This window comes from Octopus sinensis, linkage group LG9 (genome assembly GCF_006345805.1).
Source record: "Octopus sinensis linkage group LG9, ASM634580v1, whole genome shotgun sequence".
Taxonomy (NCBI): domain Eukaryota; kingdom Metazoa; phylum Mollusca; class Cephalopoda; order Octopoda; family Octopodidae; genus Octopus; species Octopus sinensis.
Window position 1 is genome coordinate 78,067,481 of NC_043005.1, and position 26,167 is coordinate 78,093,647.

The window sequence follows — 26,167 nt, forward strand, 5'->3', positions numbered from 1 at the left end:
TGTCTTTGATGACAACACAACTTTATTGGGTTTCTATAAATGTGAAAGGCAAATGAATGGAATGTCTTTATTGTTGAATGATACAGTGATAGTTTGACGTGGATGTATTGATGTTTATAAAACGGTGTTTCTCTGGCCATTGAAAAATCTGTAGACTATAAAGTGCGGTCGTAGTGTAGCAGGTGCCAGACGAAAACAGATAATTTTGAACACTTTAGTTGGCGCCTTGAACGTGAGAACAATTGTTCAGATAAAAAGCTTTCAAATACAACACTGAAAATAGAAATGAAAACAAGGTTGAAAGCAAAGATTACATTGTTCAGAAAGTCGTTATTGTTGAATTACATGTAATAAATAACTGTTGCTGTTTTGTTTATCACATTTTATATTAAATAAATGAAGGAGGGAATTTTGTCTATGCTACTCTATTTCAGAACATATAAATATATTATATATCGTAAATATAATGGACATTTTGATAAAATTAATTTCCACTATAGTTGGAATTTAGTAGATGTATGCAAAGTTATTTTCAGTATGTAATAAAGAAAATGAACGCATTATAATTTTTCTCGAGCTTTACGACTCATGCAGCCGGTTAATCGGCGGTTTCCATGGTGCATATGACTGGGATCACGACAGACCTGCAGCGAACCGATGTCCAGTTCACAGGGACGCCAGATCGTTGCAGGTGTCAAGGCCAACGATTTTGAGGGTCGGGGGAACAAGTTGATTTCATAGACCCAGTACATGTCCTTTATTTTTCCGTCACCAAAGAAATAAAGGACTAAGTTGATCTCGACGTGATTTCAACTCAACGTAAAAAGGGAGAAGAAATTCCATTATGCATTTCGTTCGACGTGCTAACGGACCTAACAGACCACCACCGTCTTGTATAAAACATTAGCAACCTACAAAAGAAAAAAAATCACTAAATTGCCAGGATATTATATGGAAGTGAAGGCAGCAAGCTGGAAGAATCGGTAGCATGCCGGACAAAATTCTTAGGGTCATTTCGTCCGTCTCTACGTTCGGAATTCAAATTCCACCGAGGTCAATTTCGACTTTCATTCATTTGGAGTCAATGACTAAAGAACCAGTCGAGAACTGGTATCGATCTAATCGACCATTCCCTTTCTTCCTGTACCTATTGTAGAAATACTTAATCGATACCTCACACGAATTACTTGACTTCTCGAGAGAAGCAATATCTATTGATGGCTCATCCTCTTATTGGTACCGCTTGCCAAATCATACACACAACCTACATTTTATTGCTTCTTGGATGTATATATTGGCAGGATATTTTTATTGTTTGAATAAAAAAACAATGCAATTTATGGAATGTATTGGTGATGGTAAAGTTTTAAGATACACATTAGATCGATGTAGCAGCATTCAGTATTTTGTCCACTGATTGAATCTGTGGTTGGGAGTTATGTATATATTTACCTTGGCAGCTGTACAACACAAGAACCACTCTACAGACCATCACGTGTAATTTATTTTACCAGACTGCCACATGATCAACCTTTACTGTCTCGCGAGATCAAGTTAAGAACATTAAACAACATTAAACATCTTCTATATTTATTCTTTGTGGAGGCGCAATGGCCCAGTGGTTAGGGCAGCGGACTCGCGGTCGTAGGATCGCGGTTTCGATTCCCAGACCGGGCGTTGTGAGTGTTTATTGAGCGAAAACACCTTAAAGCTCCACGAGGCTCCGGCAGCGGATGGTGGTGATCCCTGCTGTACTTTTTCACCACAACTTTCTCTCACTCTTAATTCCTGTTTCTGTTGTACCTGTATTTCAAAGGGCCGGCCTTGTCACTCTCTGTGTCACGCTGAATATCTCCGAGAACTACGTTAAGGGTACACGTGTCTGTGGAGTGCTCACCCACTTACACGTTAATTTCACGAGCAGGCTGTTCCGTTGATTCGGATCAACCGGAACCCTCATCGTCGTAACCAACGGAGTGCTTCCATCCATATTTATTCTTTAAGCGTTCCAGTAGATTCGAACGTGTATAGGTTAATCGCGGTTGGGATTCGTCGCAGGAAAACAACTTTTCATTTGCCACGATCCATTAGCACCAGGAATTCCGGGGTCGGGATCCCTTCTGCTAATGAACCATCGTAAAGGAGTTGGTTCCAATTTGCACAAAGACACAACTTAGTACAAGAAAATAACCTTCGAGGCGAGCAAGTTTGAGTGGTGGTGCAAATTGATACTATCAGCGCCAATATGTGATTGGAATTTTATTTTATCGACCTCGAACGGATGAAAGGCAAAGTTGACCTCGATGGATTTTGGACTCGGTCTGTAAAATGCCTGATGCATAATTTATTGATCTCATGTTTCGTCAGAAGGTTAGCAATTTCGAACAAGGGACTAAGTCGATTACTTCGACCCAACTGCTCAGCATGTGAAAGTATGAAAGGCAACCCTCGACCTCTCTAGAATTTGAACAGAGAGCGTAAGGGTGGAAGAAATCCGCGAAGAATTTTGGGCGGCATGCTAACGATTCTGCTGGCTCGCAGCCTTTACCTGGCACTTCATTTATTGACTGTAGAGAAATGGAAACCAGAGTCGATTTTAGAAGAACTTAAACTCAGAATTTAGAGGGATAAAGGTGAATTTAGGTAAAGCATCTTTACTGCTTATTTACGGTTCAACCAACCTACTTTAAAATTCATATATACTGGCGTGAACTCATATTTCGAACGAGAACAATCAGTTGTATATATTAATGGTATTTATTTTCAGAAGGCCGAGATGCAACTGTAAAGATTCTGTGGAATTTGAATTCAAGACAGAGTGATACATATTCTTATACTCGAGTCCTATCATGTATCAAAATATTCTAATCTCAATTATTCTTTCAACCTCAACTTCTTATATAGATAAACGCTCCTCCACACTGAAGAACTCACCCATTGTACATAAATGGCTTGCAATTCAGGCGATTTGAACTCGCAAGAAGGAAGAACTCTGAAATTCAATAATGTTCGTGCTCTGATTTTAAGGACTTTTTGCTCAAGGCCATAACCCAATGTTCTGGTCCGAGAATCCGAACTAACGATCTTACGATCCAGTGTATAACACCCTACTACTCGGTCAGGCCCCTTAAATTTAGTGTTCGAAAGATAATTTTTATCAATCGAAAAAGAAAGCAAAGGATTACTTCGGTGGGATTGGGATTCAAATGAGGAAGCCTAAATAATAACAAGCGGTTCGGCAAAAGCGACCGATAGAATAAGTGCTAAGTTTACAAAGAATAACTCCTGAGGTCGATTTGTTCGACTGAAGACGGCGCTCCAGCATGACCGCAGTCAAATGACTGAAACAGGTAAAAGAATAAAATAATAATAATAAACTATCGATTATCAAAATTAGTTTATTTTTTTATTTTTACATAGTCGTGCAAATAACAAGAATGGATATGAAGATAAGAATGTGAAATTCAAAGTTTTTGAAAATTTAATCGGTCTTTTTAGCTAAATACTGAGCTGTATTTTATGGGGTAACTAATAACACGAAACAAGATTCTCTAAAAGATTATCAAAAATAAATGTGCTTTATAATTTTACATCCTGTAAGAAAATGGTTTTGATTTTTTTTTTAAAAGAGCTCTTAAAAATCGGTTTAGCTTTTACGTTTAAAATTTGATCCTGAAGTCACAAGTTCCAGCATGCTGAAATGATGGTTTCCCAAAAGTGATCTACATTGAGAAAGTAATATTTGTTCAATATTTATATAGAAATATAAAATGAACAATGCAACACGTAAAGGGCACAATAGATTTCATAGGGCATATATATATCTTCAGAAACTGTAATATTCAGAGAAAATATTTCATAAAAAAATTTTTTTTTGCGTTTGGAAGCTTAAACATTTGCTATATAATTCTCTTTGAATTTTAAATTAGAGACCACCCTTCTTAGGAGTCACAATTTTACTTATACAGTAACCCCTCGATATCGCGGGTGTTACTTTCCAAAGCACCCGCGATAGGTGAAAATCCGAGAAGTAGAAACAGTAGTGTACTGTATATATTATAAAAATTATTTTTATAATTTGTATATATATATTTTATTACAAATGCAAAACCACACCACAGAGGAATCGACGTAATCTTAAATAATAAACCGCGATAGGTGAACCACCATATGGCGAGGGATTACTGTACTCTCCCCACGTTTTCTCTAAGTAGTTAACTCACAAAGTCGGCTTTATAGTCTTCCCGTTATTATTACCAAGATTACGCTTCTCCAAAGAAGTTGAGGAGCTTCTTTGCTACCATTTTCTGTACCTGTTCGTCATGCTATGCTTTTATAATTACCAGAATAGTATGACGGAAGTCATACGGTATCATGTTCACACTTAGACATCATCTCTGATGCATACAATCAAACACTGGTCGATATTGAAAATTCTAAACAGTCTAAGACTGGCAAGGATGTTTGACCAGTATGTCGTGCGAACTCGAGTATGAAATACAGTTGCAACGTTCAATCGAGAGATTCTTCTGACAACAAGCTAGTGTATTCAATAACTAGAACTGTAAGGTCACAAAAAAAAAAAAAATGATTCTTGGTTCCAGATAAATAATATGGATACTTCCCTATTTGCGACAGCCAAGTTTTTTTTATTTACTTAAGGAATTGGATGGCGAAAATCTCAAAACTTAATGTCGCGGACAAAAAAATTGTGCAAAAGAAAAGATCCTATTGTTTGTACGAAGTTTCCAAGTGCTTCTGAGAACAAAATATTCTTTTCTACTCCAGGCACGAGGCCCGAAATTTTGGAGGAGGGGGTAGTCGATTAGATACACCAGTATGCAACTGGTACTTAATTTATCGATCCCGAGGGGATGAAAGGAAAAGTCGACCTCGACGGAATTTGAACCCAGAACGTAACGGCAGACGAAATACGGCTACGCATTTCGCCCGGCGTGCTAACGTTTCTGCCAGCTCGGCGCCTTTGAGAACAAAATAGTTCGCAAATTACTGTTCCACGATTTCTGTTGTCACCTCAAAATACAAGTAATAGTATTAAGTAAACATCAGCATTATTAGGAGCATGTATGTCAATGAGGCGAAGTGGCGGAATCTTTAGCATATCGGATAAACATACCTTGTGGTACTTGTTGGGGCTCTTTATACACTGAGTTCAAATCCAGCTGAATTCAACTTTTAATCCTTTAGGGAGTCGATAAAATAAAGTAAATCATAGAAATTATTGTTACGTATTTCATAGACACCTCAAGGAATTGTGAAATCGATACCGACATCATCTGAACACGGAAGTAATTAGAGAACTATGTTCCGTTCGCCCCTCCATAGCTTGAACCATCCCTCATATTTACAATATACAGGTTGCTCTAACTAGGACGGTAAACTGGTAGAAATTGCATAGCGTCGCATCAAATAACCAAAGTTCTCAGATTGGATTTCTTTTAGCACAATTTTAATTTCTGGTCCTTTTTTCTGAGTTGATTAAGAAATAGTCAATCAAATATTGTCCTCAATTATTTTGGTTGGTATAACAGGCAATACCACCTTGCCGCCAAATTTGAGGTCTACTGCCTGTGTTAATAATCAATATTATTAAACCTATCCCCCTGTAATTGAGGCTTTCAACCTAAATTAAAAATCAATGCACATATATAGTTTTTCACAGCGTTTTAAATCTTCAAAGAATTTGATTCTTACAAACGGCAATAATAATATTACACTTTTGAAAAGGAGGGGGAGAAAACAAAAAGTCATACAAGTTTCATTTAAAAGGGAAAAAAATTAATAATATAAGTGAAGTGACTTTAAATGCTTGTAGAAAATTGGTCTGAAATTACGCGTACCCGGTACCTATAAATATTGAAAGCGGAGTGGAATATTTATCATAAGACTGAAGCAAAAAATTATTGATGGAAATCAATGTTAATAGATTTGTGTAATTTAATTTATGTTTTTAATTAATATATTTGGAATTCCAATTGATTTGTACTTTATTTTCTGAAATATACGTAAAAGTCTAGAGAGATTTGGTATAAATGTATTTATCATGGCGTAAACACACAGGAAGATTAAAAGTGAGCAGTATGTGCTAAAGTGTGACTTATCAGTTTTACTGTAATTCTGCGGCCAACAACATTGAATGGTTATACTTTGAAGTACCTACATGCATCTAGATGGACAGGGAGGATGGGTGTCAGGACGCACAGCCATAAACACCTCAGTGTTTCTTATAGACAAATCGTGTCTATAAACTGAATTAGCGGTGTGTCGAACTGCTAAAAAAGAGGTTTGGTATCCTGAAACAAGAAACCGTACTATGGAGTATAACTGACCAAAGCATGCAATAATATATAGCTTAAAGCTATGAAATATGCATAATAGTGTTGTACAATTGACAAGTGTTTGTTTCATGAACATGCAGTATTGTGTTCAAAGCTGTGAAAGTTGTTTAATGAGAAATGGAAAGCGCTAGACTGTCTTGCATAAGATACACTACACGAAGCCGCAGTGTGGATTCCTTAGAATGTAGTGAATTGTATGTCTCACAAAAACTGGTTTCCCTTCTTTGATTTTATTACCGAGCACAAAAGCTACACGACTTTAGTCTGTTAACCTGGGGACCTGCACTTGCAGTTTCAATGCATTTTCTTAAATACTTTGAGTCCAATATCTAGTTTTCCTAATACAAAATCTGTTTGCCAAATAGTAGTAAACAGCTTCTATGGCATTACAACCCCCTCTTTACCTTAATATATTTATGAAATCCTTCTGACATTTATTTCACCCATATTTCTATAAATAGAAAATCTTTTTGTCTTCTTTCAACTGATTATACTTCCCAACCTTCTAGCAGTTCAAAATAACTTAATGAATATTCTTCAGTCAGAAGATAAACTCTACTACCTTAATGTTCTTAAAATTCAAATCGACATCTTTGTTTATATATCAACCTTCTCTATAATGTTATCAATTGATATGAAAATTATGTATTAATGGAAAACCTCTATAAATGGCTGATGATTGCTCAACATTTTAAAACTGCTGCAATACTTACAATATTTAATAAAATGATGTAGTGTTAAACGATCGTACCAAATTACCGAAGTTATTCCTGCTGCTTATTTTTGAGCATATATATATATAAATATTTATATATATATATATACATGAGCAAAATCCTCCCCGTCCAATGGACGGTGCTGAGTTGTCAAACATTTAAACCAAATTTTCTCAAGACAACTTGTCTGACCGTCCTATAGGCCTCCACTTTGAGAAACACTGATTTAACCTAAATTTGAGACACCATCAACCGAAGAAATAAAGATTTTTTTCTATTCCAAAAATCGATATTCTATGCACATGTATGCAACCGAAGAGTTTAAATTACTAGTAATGATAAGGCTGTTGACTGGGAGAACACAAACATGGTTTAAACAGTAAGCTTGGCAGGAAAGAAACGTGCCTTTAAGCAGGACAAAAACAACAGAAAATGGAATGTGCAGGTTGACGGAAGAAAAGCAGGACAAAAACGGCTTCATCGATCGACTTTTGTAATTTTTTCGAGACTTACACACGCCCTGATACCGTCGGTATCTATATATCAAATTTGAGCGCAATCGGATGGAGGATACCCAAGATCCTAGAAGACGCACAGACAGACAGACCGAACGGATTCTATATAATAGATATGTAAAGGTATATGTTCCGCGTTAGTAAAAATATATGGAAATGTGTATAGTTATAAGTGTCTTAATATGCGGCCCAACAAAAGCTGCTATTCATTCATAAATATTGGAGAGCAGCTTTGGAAGGTGGCGAGCTGGCAGAATGGTTAGCATACCGGACAAACTGCTTAGCGGCATTCCATCCGTGCTTACGTTCTAAGTACAAATTTCTCGGAGGTTTAATTTTGCCTTTCATTCTTTCGGGGTCGCTAAAATATGTACCTATTCACCACATGTGCCGATGTAATGGACAAACCCCTCGCAGGAAATTGCTGGCCTTTTGCCAAAATTTGAAACCGTTACTTTCAGTGTCTTTCAGTTTGAGGCCATTTAATGTCATTTACGCCATGCCATATCCTCTTTAGATAAGCACGTCACAGCTTATGATTTTCTCTTATCTTGACGCTTTTTCTTTTTGTTGCTTGAACTAAGTGACAATAATACTTAGTCTTTCCTTTACGCCAATTACTCGACATTTCGAGAACAGATATCTATTAATACGTCATCAGCCTTATTGGTACCGCTTGCCAAATCATTTTCACAAGGCACTGGTCAACCTGGGATTGTTGTTGGCCTATAATTACTAAGCAATAAGATCAAATGCAGAATAATGTGGCAGTAAAACGATCTGCTTACCAGCACAGCCACACTTGAGTCAATTGTACACTTTTTCCCATTTTTGCAAACTAGAATTTTTTCGTTATTTTTTAAGTAAAACAATAATTTATGTTAAGGCAAGTTGTATAATATATAATTTTCCTTTGCATACCGCCTCTTCCCCATCATAAGCAACAGCGATGGGTATACAGAGTTATTATTATCGATCTATTTAGAATCATCTATCAGCGGGAATACAGTTGACGAACGTCGAATAGCAATTGTCTATAACGACCACTGACTTTTTACGATAAATCAATCCAACCTTTTTAATCGCTAGAAAACGTCTATTGACAGCTTTGCAAATATTCTGGATAGTAAAAGAAAAAGAAATCATCGAGTTGCCTGTGAATGAGAAAAATAAAAGTAAAAGCCATCTGATGTTCGTGGTAATAGGAGAAATCTAGTCATTTATTGGTTGGTAGTTTCGTAAAATAAAATTGCATTTTTCTTTCAGTGTATCCAAGGGGATGTTTTGAAAGAAAATCTGGATTTTATTGCTTTCAGATGTATATCTAGGCAGGATATTTTTATTGTCTGGATAAGAATGGAATGCAATACGTGGAATATATTGGTGATGGTAAATTTTTTAAATATCCATTTACTCGATGTAGCAGCATTCAATATTTTGTCTTCATTCTTTGAATCTTTCTCAAGTCGTTCTAATGGAGCCGTCCCCTCTTCTAAATCTATAGCAGCAGTGGCAGGACATTGAACTCAGCCCTTCAAGTTTATGTTTCCCTTTTAAACTATAACTGACTCTTTTTCTATACAGGGATTGAGCGGTTGGAAGTTAAGTATATTTACCTTCACCAATGTACGACGACACAAATCCATTCTACAGATCATCACATTTAATTTATTTGATCAGACTGCCACATGAGCAATGCGACCGACATTAAACAACTTTAAACAACGTTCATATCTGTTCTTTAAACGTTCCGGCAATTTTCGAACCTGTATAGGCTAATCGCAGTTGGGATTTTGTCACAGTTGGGATTTCCATTTTTTACGATTTGTTAGCATAAGGGATTCTGGGATACCTTCTGTCAATGAATCGAATGTGATGTGAACACACATTCGTTGTTATTCTCCTGGGAACGAAACAAAACATCAATTGGCATATTTGTACTCGAATCTGTTTGAACGTCTCACTAAGGCGGCGAGCTGGCAGAATAGTTAGCACGCCGGGCGAAATGCGTACCCGTATTTCGTTTGCCGTTACATTCTGAGTTCAAATTCCGCCGAGGTCGACTTTGCCGTTTATCCTTTCTGGGTCGATAAATTAAGGACCAGCTACACACTGGGGTCGATGTAATCGACTTAGTCCGTTTGTCTGTCCTTGTTTGTCTCCTCTGTGTTTAGCCCCTTGTGGGTAATAAAGAAATAGGTATTTCGTTTGCCGCGACGTTCTGAGTTCAAATTCCGCCGAAGTCGACTTTGCCTTTCATCCTTTCGAGGTCGACTTTGCCTTTCATCCTTTCGAGGTCGACTTTGCCTTTCATCCTTTCGGGGTCGATTAAATAAGTACCAGTTACTCACTGGGGTCTATATAATCGATTTAATCCGTTTGTCTGTCCTTGTTTGTCGCCTCTGTGTTTAGCCCCTTGAGGGTAGTAAAGAAATAGGTATTTCGGCTGCCGCTAAGTTCTGAGTCCAAATTCCGCCGAGTTCGACTTTGCCTTTAGAAGGTGGCGATGGCAGAAACGTTAACACGCCGGGCGAAATGCGTAGCCGTATTTCGTTTGCCGTTACGTTCTGAGTTCAAATTCCGTCGAGGTCAACTTCGCCCTTCATCCTTTCGGGGTCCATAAATTAAGTACCAGTTACGCATTGGGGTCAATATAATCGACTTAATCCATTTGTCTGTCCTTGTTTGTTCTCTCTGTGTGCAACCCGTTGTGGGTAGTAAAGAAATAGAAATAGGTATTTCGTCTGTCTTCACGTTCTGCGTTCAAATGCCGCTAGGGTCGACTTTACCTTTCATCCTTTCGGGGCCGATAAATTAAGTACCAGTTACGAATTGGGGTTGATGTAATCGACCCATCCCCTCCCCCAAAATATCAGACCTTGTGCCTTTAGTAAAAGGATTATTTTGATTCTCGCTAAGGCAACCAGTTAGCAAAGTGGAAAAAATACTTAGCAGCATTTGCCCATTTTTACGTTCCGAGTTCAAATTCCACCGAAGTCCACATTATTGTTTCAGAGTCAATGGAATAAGTACCAGTTGATTACTGGGGGTTGATGTAATCGATTAGCCCATTGTGCCTAAAATGTAGAGCCTTGTCCTAAAATTTGAAACTACAATTTTAATTCTCGCTGTTTACTAAGCATATGATAATCTGTTATCGGTGGGAAATAATTTGTTTTCAAATACCTAAGAGTGATTATTACCTCCCCCTTCGCTAGGGCAAAGGTATTTTTTTTTCAGTCGTATCTATTGGTTTGTTTGTCCGTGGACAAGATATCTCAAGAACCACTGGATGGATTCGGATGAAACTTTCAGAGATGTTAGCCATTGTGACTGGCACAAACTGATTAGATTTTTAGATTGATCCGGTACCGGACAAGGATTCTGGATTATTTTTCTTGTTTTTTTTTTATTTAAGTTCTGAGAGTGGTCGGGTTAATCTTTGGTATTCTCGTTTGTGAGAGCGGTCGAGTTTATTTTAGATCTTCTCATTTTAAAAATTATGGCTGAATAATCGTTGAAAGAGCGTTGGTGTTGCATTGACAGAGATTTGCACTCTACGACTGCTCTTGTTGACGTTTGAGATGTATATTTTTACATGAGCTTTACTTAGACGCAAAAGTGCTGTTTTTTTTTAAATTCCAATAAGGCCAGAATTAGATTATACTCTTATTAAACTCATATTTCGAACGAGTGTAATCAATTGTATATATTAATTGTATTTACTAGTGGGACCTGTGTAAATTCCACAGAACGGAAAAAAATTAAAAGAAGCTATTTAAGAAAGAAAGGATGATTTTTAGTTTTATTTTGCTAAGTTACTTCACTTCCAGCCACAATAATGGATAATATGATTTAAAAATTTCCCTCTGCTAAGCACTTTATATATCTCTCTACTTCTTCAACAGACTCTGTAACCATTAATTCTTCTCTCCGAGTCTTTAACTTATTCTTTCTTTCTGTTTATCATTCCCTCGCCCACCCTTAACATTATTGAACACCTCCGTCTGTTCCCGAAATACCTCGCTGTTTTGAATAAGTTTGAAACCTGCCTCCTTCCCGATCCCTAAATCCCTGGATGTGGTATCACACCTCAAGAAAGCATGCACAAAGAGAATATGGCTGCAAACCTGGACCCCAGGCTTATGCTTGATCAAATTAGTACCCATGCACCTGACTTCTGCTCATTGCTTTGGTATAGGTCGGAAGTGGATGTCATGTTGGTTATCCTTTGCAAGGTGAATGAGGAGAACAAGCATGTCTATGTTCTCTCCGACTAATACAGTTTCTCTGTCCTCAGAGATTCTCACTGCAGTTTGGGCAATAAGAGTATCTGCAACCCCTGTGACATGGATAAATTCACAGCCTTCTTTGGTCAGGGCATCTCGCAAAAGTTCAAGAAAGCGTCGCTTGTCTCTTGGTTAGAGAGGAATTCCATCTCTTTTCACTGGAGCTTCGTGGACGGATGGAATGTCACCTTCCACACTCCACTCAGTGCTGATGTGTGCTGTCTTTTGTTGAAGGACCTGCCCCATAACTGCCAAACACAACCACTGCCTTGTAACATATCTGGTATAGACCTGCAATACCTTGTCGGATGCTGCCATGGAATGCAACGGAGAAGAGCACCTCCATCAAGAACGTATGTAATATTTTTAAACGGTGCTGGGTTGTGCGGTACCGCGAACCAGATGGCATCAGCTAGTTGTGGCTTTACAGTTTTCAGGAGCTTTTCCTTCCCTTCGAAAAAGGTTGGTGGGAAGTGCAGAGTTCATAGGTGAAAATCCTGCAATGATGACTCGTTGAAACAGATGAAGGAAATCAATCTGTATTTCCTCATCACTTATCTTGCCTGCCGACTTAGAGTCAAGAGTCACTGCTTGGGCTTTCCTTTTGAAACTGTACTTGACGACACGTCGCACAACAATTTCATTAAGAATGTCATATCCAATACTTTTTGTATCATCCACATTAATTTCGAAACCAGTTGAGGTTCCGCTGACTATGTCGCAGAGAGATGAGTCTGCTTCGAATGGAAACTTCCATTCAATGAAGGACAGCAGTTAGCTACAGTAACTACTGTCCTTTGGTTGCCGAGCTTGCAATGTGTTTTTATGCTGTTCACTCGTCTCGTACGTGATGGATGTCAGCTGTTGCGTTGCCATGTTTACTTCTGCACAGGCTGACCTTGAAAGACACCAGCCCAGTCTTTGTGTTTCCGTCATTCTTCTTCCTCTAGTGAGTCCTCTAATCGTCTTCAGACTTCTCATTAGTACCTGTTGGACCACCAGGTCTGGAGGCAACCCAAACCAAGGTGGCCACTCCTCCTGACTACATATAGTCCCTGGACAAACTTGGCAAACAAAGGACAGTAGTTACTGTAGCTAATTGCTGTCCTTCATTGATTGGAGGACTCCATTCGAAGCAGACTCATTTCTCTGCAACATAGGGGAACATCAAATGGTAGACATTGGTGTGTGTGTGTGTGTGTGTGGCTTCTAGTTTTGTTATCTTCTGCAGATAGAGGTGCAATGACTTCGCGTACATTTTATGGCCGGAGATAGCTAAGTACGGAATCATGGTTGCGATTGGGTGAATGATCTCATGATGTCTATTGTCCCCATGTATAGCAGCCACAGACGTGCAATACAGTAGCTCGATTCCAACATGTCCTTGTGTGTCTCAAGTTTCTTTTGAAGATTCTGCAGGTACAAAGATGATTCTACATCATTGAGCGTGATTTCACCAGAGAAGAGATCATCATAGAGGTTCCCTATTGTCCCCAAATCCATTGTCATTAGATAAAGCAAACTTGATCCCCAAGAGAAGTGTGGAAGGATGGAACCTACAAGGAGATGACCACCAATGGCACGAGCAGCTGCGGTTTCAGTTAATATATGGGTAACAGTGTTCCCAGCGAAGATCACCTCCAAGATTTCTTGAAGGCCTGTTCCTCTCATCAAGTACCCAGTGCTACTTAGAAAGCTTATTAGTGTGTGAAATACCCCAAGTCTTAAAACAATTGGATGTAGATCACTGTTCTCTTCAGGACTTTCCACAACTGTAGTTTCCTTGAACCACAAAGGGTGGTCAAAAATGAGAACTGGTGTTGCTCCATAGAGCTTGGCATGCTCTGCAACGAAGTGTGAAGTTGAGTTGTCACATATCATGTCATTTGGGTTCATATCAACCATGGGAAGGAACATGGTGGATGACTGTCCTGGGTAGTCTCCGTTGTTTATTATTTGCATGTATCCATACCATGCTGGTCTTGATAACCGGATAGACAGGGACGTTTTCCACAGGAGATCTACATTTAGACTTTCCCTGCGTTTGGGTTCCTCTGGTAGCTTCACACTTGATATTAGCAAGTTCATCACCAAGTGATATGAATTTCTTAATGCTGACGTATCCTGCTGCAGCGATCTCTCCTGCAGTCACAGACACACGTTTTACCACTGAGGTGCCAACACATTTGGGTGTTACAGATGCTATAATACCTATTTGTTTATTACCCACAAGGGGCTAAACATAGAGAGGACAAACAAGGACAGACATAGGTATTAAGTCGATTACATCGACCCCAGTGCGTAACTGGTACTTATTTAATCGAACCCGAAAGGATGAAAGGCAAAGTCGACCTCGGCAGAATTAGAACTCACAACATAAGGGCAGACGAAATACGGCTAAGCAATTCGCCCGGCGTGCTAACGATTCTGCCAACTCGCCGCCTTATGCTATAATACCAATGCAGTGGAATGTCCCAGAGCCTAGTCAAGAGTCATAGTGTCATGAATCACGTTGTCGACCGTCACAACCTTTACCATCCAGTATGACTGTTGCTCCATCTGTCACTTTCTTGTTACAAAATACGCAGTTTGCCATGATGACCATGAAAAGAAAATAGTTGAATATTAATATAGGCCTAAAGACAGACGTTATGGGAAAACCTACATGTAGTTATGAATACTACTACCTATACTGATGTCATACATGTAGTACAAACATCTCAGTTTTAGAATCCAATACTTGGACATGTCATATCATACACACTTCTTATACCAATCGTATAGCGCATACATGCCGGTTAAGGGTTAAGGTGGGGTGAGACTATCCGTGGTAAGGGGATAGGGCAGCCCTAAATCTCTTGGCAGACATTTTCATGTGTAAGATATACGAGAAAAACATAAGTTAGAACATAAGAAGTGGTGCGCTGCCTGCCTGTACCTTGGTCATCTAATACTGAAATCCCGAAGTTCACCCCCGAAAAAAATATTTTGTTCCATTCAAAAGATTTTGTAGGACATTTAGTATAAAATGAAGGATATCCTACTGAACAAATATGAATAGGTTCTATTTGTGTTGCTATTAGTGGTGGGTTCTGGGGAATATCAGCTAATTTGACTGGACTAAGCGGGCGAACGGACAAGCAGATTGTTATATAGGTTTTCAAATGACTGAGACGCAACTGTGAAAATTCAGCGGGATTTGAACTTGAGACGGAGTGACATAAATTCTTATGCTCAAATGCTTTCGTAATTTTAAAATATTCTAATCTCCATTTTTCGGTCGCCATCACTTTCTTACAGAGATAAACACCCGTCCACTGATGAACTCTACCAAAGCACATAAATGGCTTGCAACTAGGGCGATTTGTAGTAAACAGGAATCACAGTCAAGAATATGTCCAAGAAATTACTGGCGACACACAATTCTACAATAGTGTTAAATAGTTCAGTGGAGCGGCCGACGTATCATGTAATGATAAAAGAAGCCATTTCGTTTTTAAATGAACGTAAAGGGTCATCTCGCCAGGCTATTAGCAAATATATTGAATCGACGTATTATTTATCGTCAGTCGATAAAAGTGTACAAAGTCGTCTAAAGATGAGCTTAGTTCGAGGTGTTGACAAAGGTTATTTCCATCAAACAAGTGGCAAGGGCGCTAACGGTTCGTTCAAACTTACTAAAGAGGAGCCAAAGAGAAAAGCGGAAACTAAACCCAAGAAAGAAGTAACTGCTAAGGAAAGTAAACCGAAAAATGTTACAACAAAGAAAATCAAAAAGTCTCCTGAGAAACCCGAAGTGTCTCCCGTGAAATCTAAGGAGAAACCCTTACCAAAACTCAAAATCAAGTCTGTGCCCCTAAAGAAATCGGGTAGCGACGTTTCCACCCCGAAGAGTATTAAAAAAATGGCAAGGTTGAAAGGTAAGCTTTCCAATAGTGGGAAGACTATAAAACCAACATTGTTACAGTTAACTCCTCACAAAAAACGAGATAAGCGTTTAACTAAAATCTTAACTCCTAAAAAAGTGGTCATTAATCCAAGACCGAAAAAGTATATTGGAAATCGTTAAGTTTGCAAAGCACCCCCCTACAACAAAAACTCATTTGAAAAATTTTATCTGAATATGACCGTTTCTGAGGATATATATTTATATATGTGAAATATATTGTGCGCTTGTATTAAAATCAAATTTCATGAAATAATGTTTATCTTAACATTTGAAAAAAATAGTTGTTTCGAAACTTTGTTGCTGTGTTCATTTTAAAAACTTTTTCAATGTAGATTGGTTTTTGGAAAACCATTTCAACATTCTCGAACTTATTACTTCAGGAACCAATTTTAAACGTCAAAACTAAACCGAATTTTAAGAACTCTTTTTTTTTTTTTTTTTTTAATAATAAAACCAAACCCATATTCTTCCAGGAAATAAAAGTATAATGCACATTTTTTAAAAATCTTTTTGGAGAGTCGCATTTCACGTTATTGGTTACCCCATAAAACAAGCCCAGTATGTAGCTGAAAAAACATTGAATTTTATATTTTCATCTTCATATTCATTCCTGTTATTTGCACAACTATGAAAAATAAAACAAATTTTGATAATCGCTAGATTTTATTTAAGTTTCCTCATTTGCATTCTAGTCCCATCGATGTCTACTTAAACTCTCGTCCTCTTGTAGGCTCGATAAACATTGATCCTTCAAACCCTAATTTGAAGGAGCTTAGGCGAGTAGTTAGGCTGTTATATACCAGATCGTGGTTCGGATTCCTAGAGCGGGCTGTGTGTTTTGATTTCGAGAAAAAGTCCTTAACATGAGAGTATGAACATCACCGAATTCCAGATTTTAACTCTGAGCCAGAAAGTACGCCTTTGTAGACATGATTTCGTTTCAGTCACCATCCCCTTCAAGAGGCAAAAGCCAGCAGCCGCATGGTTTTCAGTTTACGACTGAATATAACTTGTCTGGTTAGCGTGCCGTTAGCAGAAAGCTATCTGACCGCCCACTCTTGCATCATCTAGGTTTATAGTCTAACGATATGACGCTCACTAAAACCTACTGCATGGTTCAAAGGTTTCAATAGCATTGTGTCTGACTGGAGAAAGTCAAATGCAGACTCCTTTTGGATTCACTTCAATGACTAGTATGAATCCATTTGCTTCCTTCCATTGAGGAAATAAAAACAATAACTTTCACCCTTCTATAATTGAAACCTAAAATGTATGAGATTGCTTTTTACACGGTTTCTAAAGATTGTACAAGTGCTATGAAATACAATCGCCAGTAATACTTGAATGAAGAGAAATCTAGTTTGATATCATTTTCGAGGTAAAACAAAAAGGTATCAAAGACTTAGAAAGGCAGAGCTGGAATGGATTTTGGAGGAATAACTTGAGGTACAGAAACATTAGTTTATCGATAATACAGTTCTATATTTAAGAGCTGAGGAATTATGTACATTATTTACATTCGACGGATATCTGTCCTCATCTTAACACAACGTTTGGGCAGATATACCCTTGGCCTTCTTCAGTTGACTTGGGGGAATTTCGAACCTTGGGTTCTCATTCCTAAGGTTTTTTTTTTTTTTTTTCGATGTTATTGTTCAGGTCACTGCTCGGAATCGAACTCGGAATCTTGGGCTGCTAACCCCAAGATTCTGAGTTCGACTCCAAGCAGTGACCTGAACAATAATAACGACAAAAAAAAAAGCCTTAGGAATAAGAACCCAGGTTCGAAATTCCCCCAAGACACCTGGAGGGTATATCAGCCGAAAATTTGTGTTAGCAACAAACAAGATGAGCACAAATATCCGTCAAATGAAAATAGTGTATCAGTTTATCGCACCACGTCTTTCCTTCTCCAGTCTCTGATTCTTGCCTCTTTATGTGTGTGTATGTATGTATATATATATATGTGTATATATATATATATATATGCACGCATATTTTCTCTTTCATTTGTCATCGGACAGCTGCCGTGCTGAGCAAATGTCTTCGAATTGTGAGTGAATTTAGTAAACGCGAAATATATGGAAGTCGACCGCGTATGATTTATATGTGTGTGTCACTTCGTCACCATTGCTTGACAAACGTTATTGGTTTGTTTACGCTTCTGTAACTGAGCGTTTCAGCAACAAAAAAACTGATAGAATAAGTGTCGGGTTTTAAAAAATTGTACTGGGGTATGCATTCGACTAAAAATTCTTCAATGCGGTAACTCAGCTTGGCCGCAGTCTAATGACTGAAAGAAATAGAAGCTATAAAGAAGCAAGTAATAAATTGTACAAAAGAACGCGAGCTGATAATACACATGAAGGAAGATTTGATGGAAGTTTTAATAATGGATAAATTGCTTCTTCAATAAATTCCTATCAGCTAACAGATAAAATACTGACAGATCATAAAACCAAAAACTGCTATTTTAAAATAAATATTTTTTTTAACAAAAATTAGTTTTAAAGTTTATTACGTATTTTTTTTAGAACTATGCTCGGGGCAGTTTTAATAATTATACACTGGGTCATCCTACAAAAAAAAATATTAATGTAATTATTCTTTTGAACGTTTTTGAATTTTCTTTAACATTCCTTGTTTTTCTTTTGTTTTTGCGTCAAAGTGAACTCGACTACTTTCAAACAAGGAATGATAGAGGGAGAGTAGAAATTACCGAGAGATGTATTCTACATAAAAATAAATAAAGTCATTGATATTGGTGTAGGGAGCTTAAATATTTTAATAAAAAAGCTGCGTGGTAAGAGTCTTGTTTTCCAACCTCATGGTTCCAGGTTCAGTCCCACTGCGTGGCACTTTGGGCACGGATCTTCTGCTATAGCCTCGAGCCAATCAGTGCTTTGGTGGATATGGTAGACGGAAACTGAAATAATCTCGTCATACACATATATGTGTGTGTGTCATTGTGTTTGTTTCCTCCATGGCCTGAAAACTGGTGTTTGTGTGTTTATATCCCCCATAGATGCAAACATACCAACATTTCGGCAAACGGAACCGATAGAATAAGTACTAGGCTTAAAAGTCCTGGGGTCGCTTTGTTCAACTAAAAAACCCTTCAAACGGTGCTCCACCATGGCTGCATTCAAATGATTGCAAAACGTAAAGGAATTTAAGAAGAATTATTTGATGGATGGTTAGTTCTGGCAAAAGGAACAAGGATATAACCCTTGAATTTAAATTAGTTTGGACTCGTACATACTGTTGAAAGTTATCTGAGTTTCAGCAAGAATACTGCTAATGTGAACATGTTTCGGCCTAGTTTGATTTCTACAGTCCTTTCTAAATCGTAGGTGACGTATTTTGGACAGATAAAAAAATAAGTTTGTAGGGTATTACACTAAGACTCATTCCGCAGGATAAGCAGACAGCTAAGCGATAGGGGCGACTAAAATACTTCATTTACTGGAGCAAAAATATTGATTTAAATTGCATACACATAAAACAAAAATAATCCACTAGCTTAAGGATTAGCTTCGATGAGGCAAGGCATTTTTAAAGTTATCACATGTTTGTTTACTCCCCCAAAATGTTTCGTTCTTTACATATGCAGAATTGTGTGTGCGTGTCAGAAAAGATGACACAGGCACACCAATGATGGTTATGGTATGAACTTCATTTGCTTACAACTGTTTTTGCTATAAGACGCGGTGAGCTCTTGACGGCATCCTATAGCAGAAATAACTGTAAGCCAATGAAGTTTATAATATTGTTTTTTTTTTCTGTCATCTCTTTTTCTTACCGCTATATACTCATCTAACACTTACTTACTCTTTTACTTGTTTCAGTCATTTGACTGTGGCCATGCTGGAGCACCACCTTTAGTCGTGCAAATCGACCCCAGGACGTATTCTTTGTAAGCCTAGTACTTATTCTATCGGTCTATTTTACCGAACTGCTAAGTTACGGGGACGTAAACATACCAGCATCGGTTGTCAAGCGATGTTGGTGGGCACAAACACAGACACACAAACACACATACATATACACATATATACAACGGGCTTCTTTTCAGTTTCCGTCTACCAAATCCACTCACAAGGCTTTGGTCGGCCCGAGGCTATAGTAGAAGACACTTGCCCAAGGTGCCACGCAGTGAGACTGAACCCGGAACGATGTGGTTGGTAAACAAGCCATTTATCACAGCCACGCCTGCGCCTACTTCTGAAACATATCATGTTCTACCCCAGGTTATTAGTCTCGCAATAATTAAGCTATATATATATGTGTGTGTGTGTGTGTGTGTGGTATGCATGATCCTGGTATTTATGCTCACTACATTACTTACGCTTTGGTGGTGTATCCTGGTCAGTTGTCGACCTTGTGTAAATTTCCGTTCCATAATATTACTTGTATCCACACATATGTGCTGGAGTAGCTGTTGTCTATTGAACTGAATATAGTAAATATTTCCTGCAGACCAACCGTGTGATAGAATGCAATATCACTACTGACTGGCAAGATTTGAAATCCATCATTCATCACTAAAATTAATTACTATTACCATCTGTGTCACCCTTACAGACCAGCTAATATCTCAATAATATTACTTAATAGTTACAACGGTGGTTTCAAATTTTGGTGCAACGCAAGTAATTTAAGAGGATGGGGGTTCGTTGCAGGCTTATGCTATGATTTAAGTTTGAATGTTTACGAAAAAGGATTAAAGTCACATTCTAATATTATATATTTGAGAGGATAAATTTCGTTTATTAGCCATCATTAGTCATGTCCACGCATCATCTTGCAAGAAGCAGATCAAATGTATAAAAGTTTCTCCTACACAGTAGAGAAATAAACCTTGCTAGTTCGTTGTATTATAAAGCTGATAGAATATTTTGCTGTTGTATTGCTTTTGATGTATACTTAACAGTAATTTATTGAATAAACATATCACATTATATATAACGAAGAAACTGTGATGTAGTGAATTGGCAAGTGAACATCTACGAAGGGGTCATGAAAAGTTTCTGGCTTTAAGGAAGGCTTGGTTGGAGGCCCAGTCTTCCGATTTCTTTTACAGAAATTAAGAAAAACTGAAGGACCGTTGCAATAAGTGTGTGAACCCGAGAAGAATATGGTGAATAAAATCATAATTAACTGACCCTCTTGTATTTTACCCAGAGCCAGGAACTTTTTAGTACTTTTTCGTATGTGGTTATTTGATCTGCTGAAAGGTATAGCCAAATCTCCCTTCATTCATACTTTACTTTCTTAATGAAGGAACCAAATCATTGAATATGTAGTCTTAGATGCACTTAAAAATACGGAATGTTTACAGGCAGAAAGTTTTATTACTAATCTGTTCAACCAGAGATCATTTAGAGGGTGAAACAACGATAGGAATTTTCCAATATTCATGACGCCCACAAATGTATATGGATAAGATATATCTATTCAATATGTACTCACTGACTTCGGGTGAAGGTCTAATCTTACATATTCATAAAGATAGTGAATGCAAAGCTTTCTTTTAACACAGCTATTAAGTGTAAAGCACAAATAGTGAAATTGTTTCAACTATAAATTGGATTCGAAGATCACGGCCTCTGTATATTTATTCATTTTATACTAGATAATGAAGTCGTATTCATAACAGACGGAAAACATTTATACTTAGGCTTGTTATAAACAACTGGAATTAAAATGCAACTTATTGGAAGCAGATAAAGCGTGCAATGTTAGTAATAAATAAAACTACCATCATGTCCGGTTTCTTTTACAACTTCGTGCTTAATGCACTCGTCACAGATTCTCTTAAAAACATTGTAATTCTTATAGAAAGAAGTGGAGGAATATTAGAAACGAACAGAGATAATTAGTAATGTTCCCGATAGCGAAGGCGCAACGAAATCACTATACTATAGTTCTTTTATTTTTATTTTAATAAATATTTTATATTTTCCGTGTTAACTTTAAACAAAGGATAATTCATTCATTCATATATATATATATATATATATTATATATATGAATGTATGTGTATGTATGTATGTATACATACATAATATATTATGCAATAAGGCGGGGACTGACAGAATCGTTAGCACACCGGGAAAAATGCTTCTCGGCATTTCGTCTGTATATATGTTCTGAGTTCTGTGGTCGACTTTGCCTTTCTTTTCGGAATCAATAGACTATGTACCAGTTGAACACTGGGGTCGATGTAATCGACTTACCACCCCACCCGCCGCGGACATGCTGGCTTTGTGCCAAAATATGAAGCTTATATTATGCAATAATATAGTCCATTCATTCATCTTCTCTGCCAATAATTCTTGGGAAAAGAGCTAAGGTAGTCTACAGGCACTTCCACCACAAGATGCTGTCTGAAGCAACGACCATTGCACTTTCCGGCTGGATTTTCAAACGTGACTAACTGAGACTATTGATATTATCCAACCATATCGTTCTTGATCAAACCTTAGGTCTTTCACCGATTTGCTCGGCCAGAATCTGTCTTGCGATTCTTTCCTGCGACACTCTAATCACATCGCCATAGTACCGAAACTGTGATCTCTCAGTGCGGAGAAGAAGCGGCATTGTCTGGAGAGACACCCTGATCTCCAAGTTACGCGCCCTCGAATAACATTAATCCATAATTAATTCGAACATAAAGACGTTACTATCAGGAACAAAATTTCTTATTATTGACTTAAGCTTCCTTTTACATACCCATTTTTTCCAGCACACCTCCAAGCGGAAATTGATATTGGCATTTCAAATATTTTCCCTCATACGTGTAGAGGCTGATCTCTGTTGTTTGACAATTGCTGTAGCTGAATATCGTTTATGAAAAGTTTCCCTTGAAGTCATAGGCAGGTTTATTATTTCTTTATACCGAAAAGACGGATAGTGACATCGAAGTTTCAGCTTACCAGCCCTCACCGGTTTGCCGAATGATAAGTTTTTAACCGAAACTCCAATATTTTATTTGTACAAATTTACAGGCACAGTCGTGGCTGTGTAATAAGAAGCTTGCTTCGCAACCACATGGTGCCGGGTTCAGACCCACTCTGTAGCACCTTGGAAAAGTGTCTAATATAGCTTCAAGCCGACCAAAGCCTTGTGAGTGGATTTGGTAGATGGAAACTGAAAGAAGGCTGTCGTATATATCTGTATCTGTGTGTCTTTGTATTTGTCCAACATCACTGCTTGGCAACCGGTGTTGGCGTGTTCTCGTAACTTAGCTTTGCAAAAGAGACCCGTAAACCAGGCTTCATTCGATTAAAGATTATCCAAGGTGGTGCCCCAGTACAACTGCTATCTTTTTGTTTGACTCACTCTTTTACTTGTTTCAGTCATTTGACTGCGGCCGTGCTGGAGCACCGCCTTTAGTCGAGCAAATCGACACCAGGACTTATTCTTTGTAAGCCTAGTACTTATTCTATCGGTCTCTTTTGCCGAACCGCTAAGTTACGGGGCAGTAAACACACCAACATGGGTTGTCAAGCGATGTTAGGGGGACAAACACACCACACACATACATATGCATATATACGACGGGCTTCTTTCCAGTTTCCGTCTACCAAATCCACTCAGAAGGCTTTGGTCAGCGCGAGGCTATAGTAGAAGACACTTGCCCAAAGGGTCTTGCCCACTCCTGCGCCTTTGTATGAAGATTATTTATAATTGTTTATTTAATTCATTGTAAGAGTTATAAGTGCAAACTCACTTATCACTGCCTATGCTTTGTTGGAAAGGAATTTTTATTTTAGATCAGAAATATCTAAATACAAGACAATTAATAACAAAAAATATAAGTTGTTCGTTCTTGTTTTAATTTGTTTCTTCTTTAATTGGCACCTTATTTCCAAATTAAGATTGTATATACTGTATATTTCCCATAGTTTCTTCCCGCCAGATTTCCCTCAAAATATAATGATGAACCCAAGTGTGTGATAAGAAGCTGCTTGTCTTGACACTATTTGAATCATACTGATCTTAAATTTTTGGCACGAGGCCAGCCTGTTCGAGCCCAGTAATCAACTGATCGACTCCAGTATTCAACTGATACTTAATTCATTGATCCCCAAAGAATGAAAAGCAAATTCGACAACAGCGCAATTTGAACTCTGAACGTAAAGACGGACGAAATGCCACTAAGTGTTTTGCCAGGAGTGCTAACGGTTCTGCCAGCTCGACTCCCTGTGCTGGTTTTTCATATTAGATTCTGAATATAATGATTATTATTAAAAAGTAACGCAACATTTAATTGCATTTTTCCTTCTCTTCTCCAAAAACTAACAGACAGACTGATAGATGTAATGGACGTCCGTGGTTATTCTCTTCTTAGAAACGTGACATGAAAAATATTAATTTAGTAATATTTTCAGCACTTGTTGCAGAAGCCAATTTTTACATAAACAAATGACTTTCTCAAAAGCCTTCGAGAAATATTGAGAAAAACGAAAAAAAAAAAATGAAATTAAAGACAAGAAAATTCATATGCAATAATATTGTTGCACTTACTATTATCTTTGAATCTCTCTTCAAATAATCGAGAAGATTTAGATTTCGATAAAGAAGAAATTGATCAGTATAAATTGGTAGCATATATATATATGTATAACCAGAATAAACCTACAAAGCACTGTGTGAACGTCGCTTGATTCCAAGTACTAGTCGTCCTAGATGTCGCTGTTGGTGTTTCTAGTTGCTGCTATCAATGTGAATGGCTACTGCTGTGTTGCGATGAATAGTCACGTACGATGAACACAAACAAACTGTGTCTAATATGTTGAACTCGACAGTTGTGTGGTTCTGAAACGAGAAAACAAACTTTATTTTATAAATATACATAGTGGTGGGTTTTAGAAGAAATTTTGCTTTGAAACCAAATGGTCTCGAGGTTTAGTCTCACTGGGATCCTGGGCAAGTGTTTTCTACTATAGCCCCGGGAAGAGGGAAACTGAAAGACCCTCATGTATATATATATATAAAAAGTTAATCCAAACAACAAAACACAAAATAACACAACAACGCGAGGACGTGGAACAAATATAGTATTATTGGACGCTCAGGAAAGAAGGGAAGAAGGAGAGTTTAACGTTTCGAGCGGAGCTCTTCGTCGGAAACATAGGAGAAGGAAAGATCCAGAGAAGGGAAGACAGAGGAAAAAAATCGCCAATGGTACACACGAGGTCACATTTTGAAAAAAGACAACATATATATATATATATATATATATATTCGTTGTTTGAAAAATAGTTCGTTTCCATGTTTTTGTTTTTATGTTTTCGTTTCTCATTGTGTTCAACGTTTTTTGATGTCCTGTACACATATATGCATTTAGATGTAGGTATGTACATATATGTATATATATATATGTGCATATATTAATAGATTATCTATATTATTATATGATCGAACGCCACTCATCCTTTTCCAAGTAAGTTTTATATATTTATCTAGTTTAGCTATCTATGTGTCTGTGTATATATATATCAGACACGTGCCATCAGTAATTACTCAGGGTAGGCAATTGGTGACGTTTATGTAGTGAAACACACACAAAAAAATAATAATCGAAACGCACGCGACTGCGTTGGAGGCAGATTTACTTCTGCTTTTACAGCACGTAAAGAAAATGGTGTTGTAGGAGTGTACACAGCATGTTACTCTGCGTAGCTTTAATACTGAGATTGAATGGCAGGGGCGAATTATGCCTACCTAATCTACAAAATAATAATAATAACCTTCATAATTTTATTGAATTATGTGCCTATTTTGCCATAAGAATGTTATCAAGCTATTTTATTCGGGGTAGGCACTGTCTACTTTACCTATCCAGGCGGCGGCGCTGCATATTTGGTGTCGATGAATCAACGCCGACTTATATGACGTCAGACGTTTCAATGTTGCTCTCATTCTGTCCCTCCGTCCCTTCCCCTCCCTCTTTGTTTATGCGTGTAGACATCTAGTTATGTTTGTATGTATGTATAATGCTCCTCTTGCTCTCTCTCTCTCTCTCTCTCCCTCTCTCTCTATCTATCTATATCTCTCTCTACCTGTATTCGTATTGCCACCACAACAGGCTGAACGCCCAATCACCCACGCCAAATTGTCCGCACCCAAACATCCGCGCTCGATCGTCTCTTTCTTCTGTAATGTTATGGCTGCTTTCAAAGATGCGCTATTTTTCCAGAATGTAATGCAAACGTACCAAGTCTAATTTTAATTCCCTGCTTTCCTACTCATGTCAACTTACTACAGACATACTGACCTCACTCATTGCATACACGCCTTCCGTAATTTAAGATTATGTCTCTTGTTAAAG

The 26,167-nt window shown here is 37.8% G+C and overlaps 2 protein-coding genes and 1 long non-coding RNA gene across 7 annotated transcripts in view; 1 reads left to right on the forward strand and 2 right to left on the reverse strand.

Moving 5' to 3' along the window:
• On the reverse strand, window positions 1–24,649 carry LOC115215727. Its single transcript, XR_003882016.2, has 2 exons — window positions 24,361–24,649; window positions 1–273 (listed from the first exon to the last, which is right to left on the reverse strand). It is a non-coding gene; the product is annotated as an uncharacterized LOC115215727 (long non-coding RNA).
• LOC115215726 (histone H1.0-B-like) overlaps window positions 1–26,167 on the forward strand; it is a 195,196-nt gene that overhangs the window by 2,567 nt on the left and 166,462 nt on the right. The window contains exon 2 of one of the 5 annotated variants that reach the window (XM_029785019.2): window positions 15,180–16,249. The exons of the other annotated variants lie outside the window; for them this stretch is intronic. Within the exon in view, the coding sequence (XP_029640879.1) occupies window positions 15,274–15,948 (675 nt within the window). The 5' untranslated portion in view covers window positions 15,180–15,273 and the 3' untranslated portion in view covers window positions 15,949–16,249. Of the gene's footprint in view, window positions 1–15,179; window positions 16,250–26,167 lie in introns of those variants that run through there. 5 annotated transcript variants of the gene reach the window in all.
• Window positions 13,088–14,617, reverse strand: LOC118764887. Its single transcript, XM_036506042.1, has 2 exons — window positions 14,337–14,617; window positions 13,088–14,090 (listed from the first exon to the last, which is right to left on the reverse strand). The coding sequence occupies exon 2, from the start codon at window positions 13,965–13,967 to the stop codon at window positions 13,167–13,169; it is 801 nt and encodes a 266-aa protein (XP_036361935.1). The 5' UTR covers window positions 13,968–14,090; window positions 14,337–14,617; the 3' UTR covers window positions 13,088–13,166.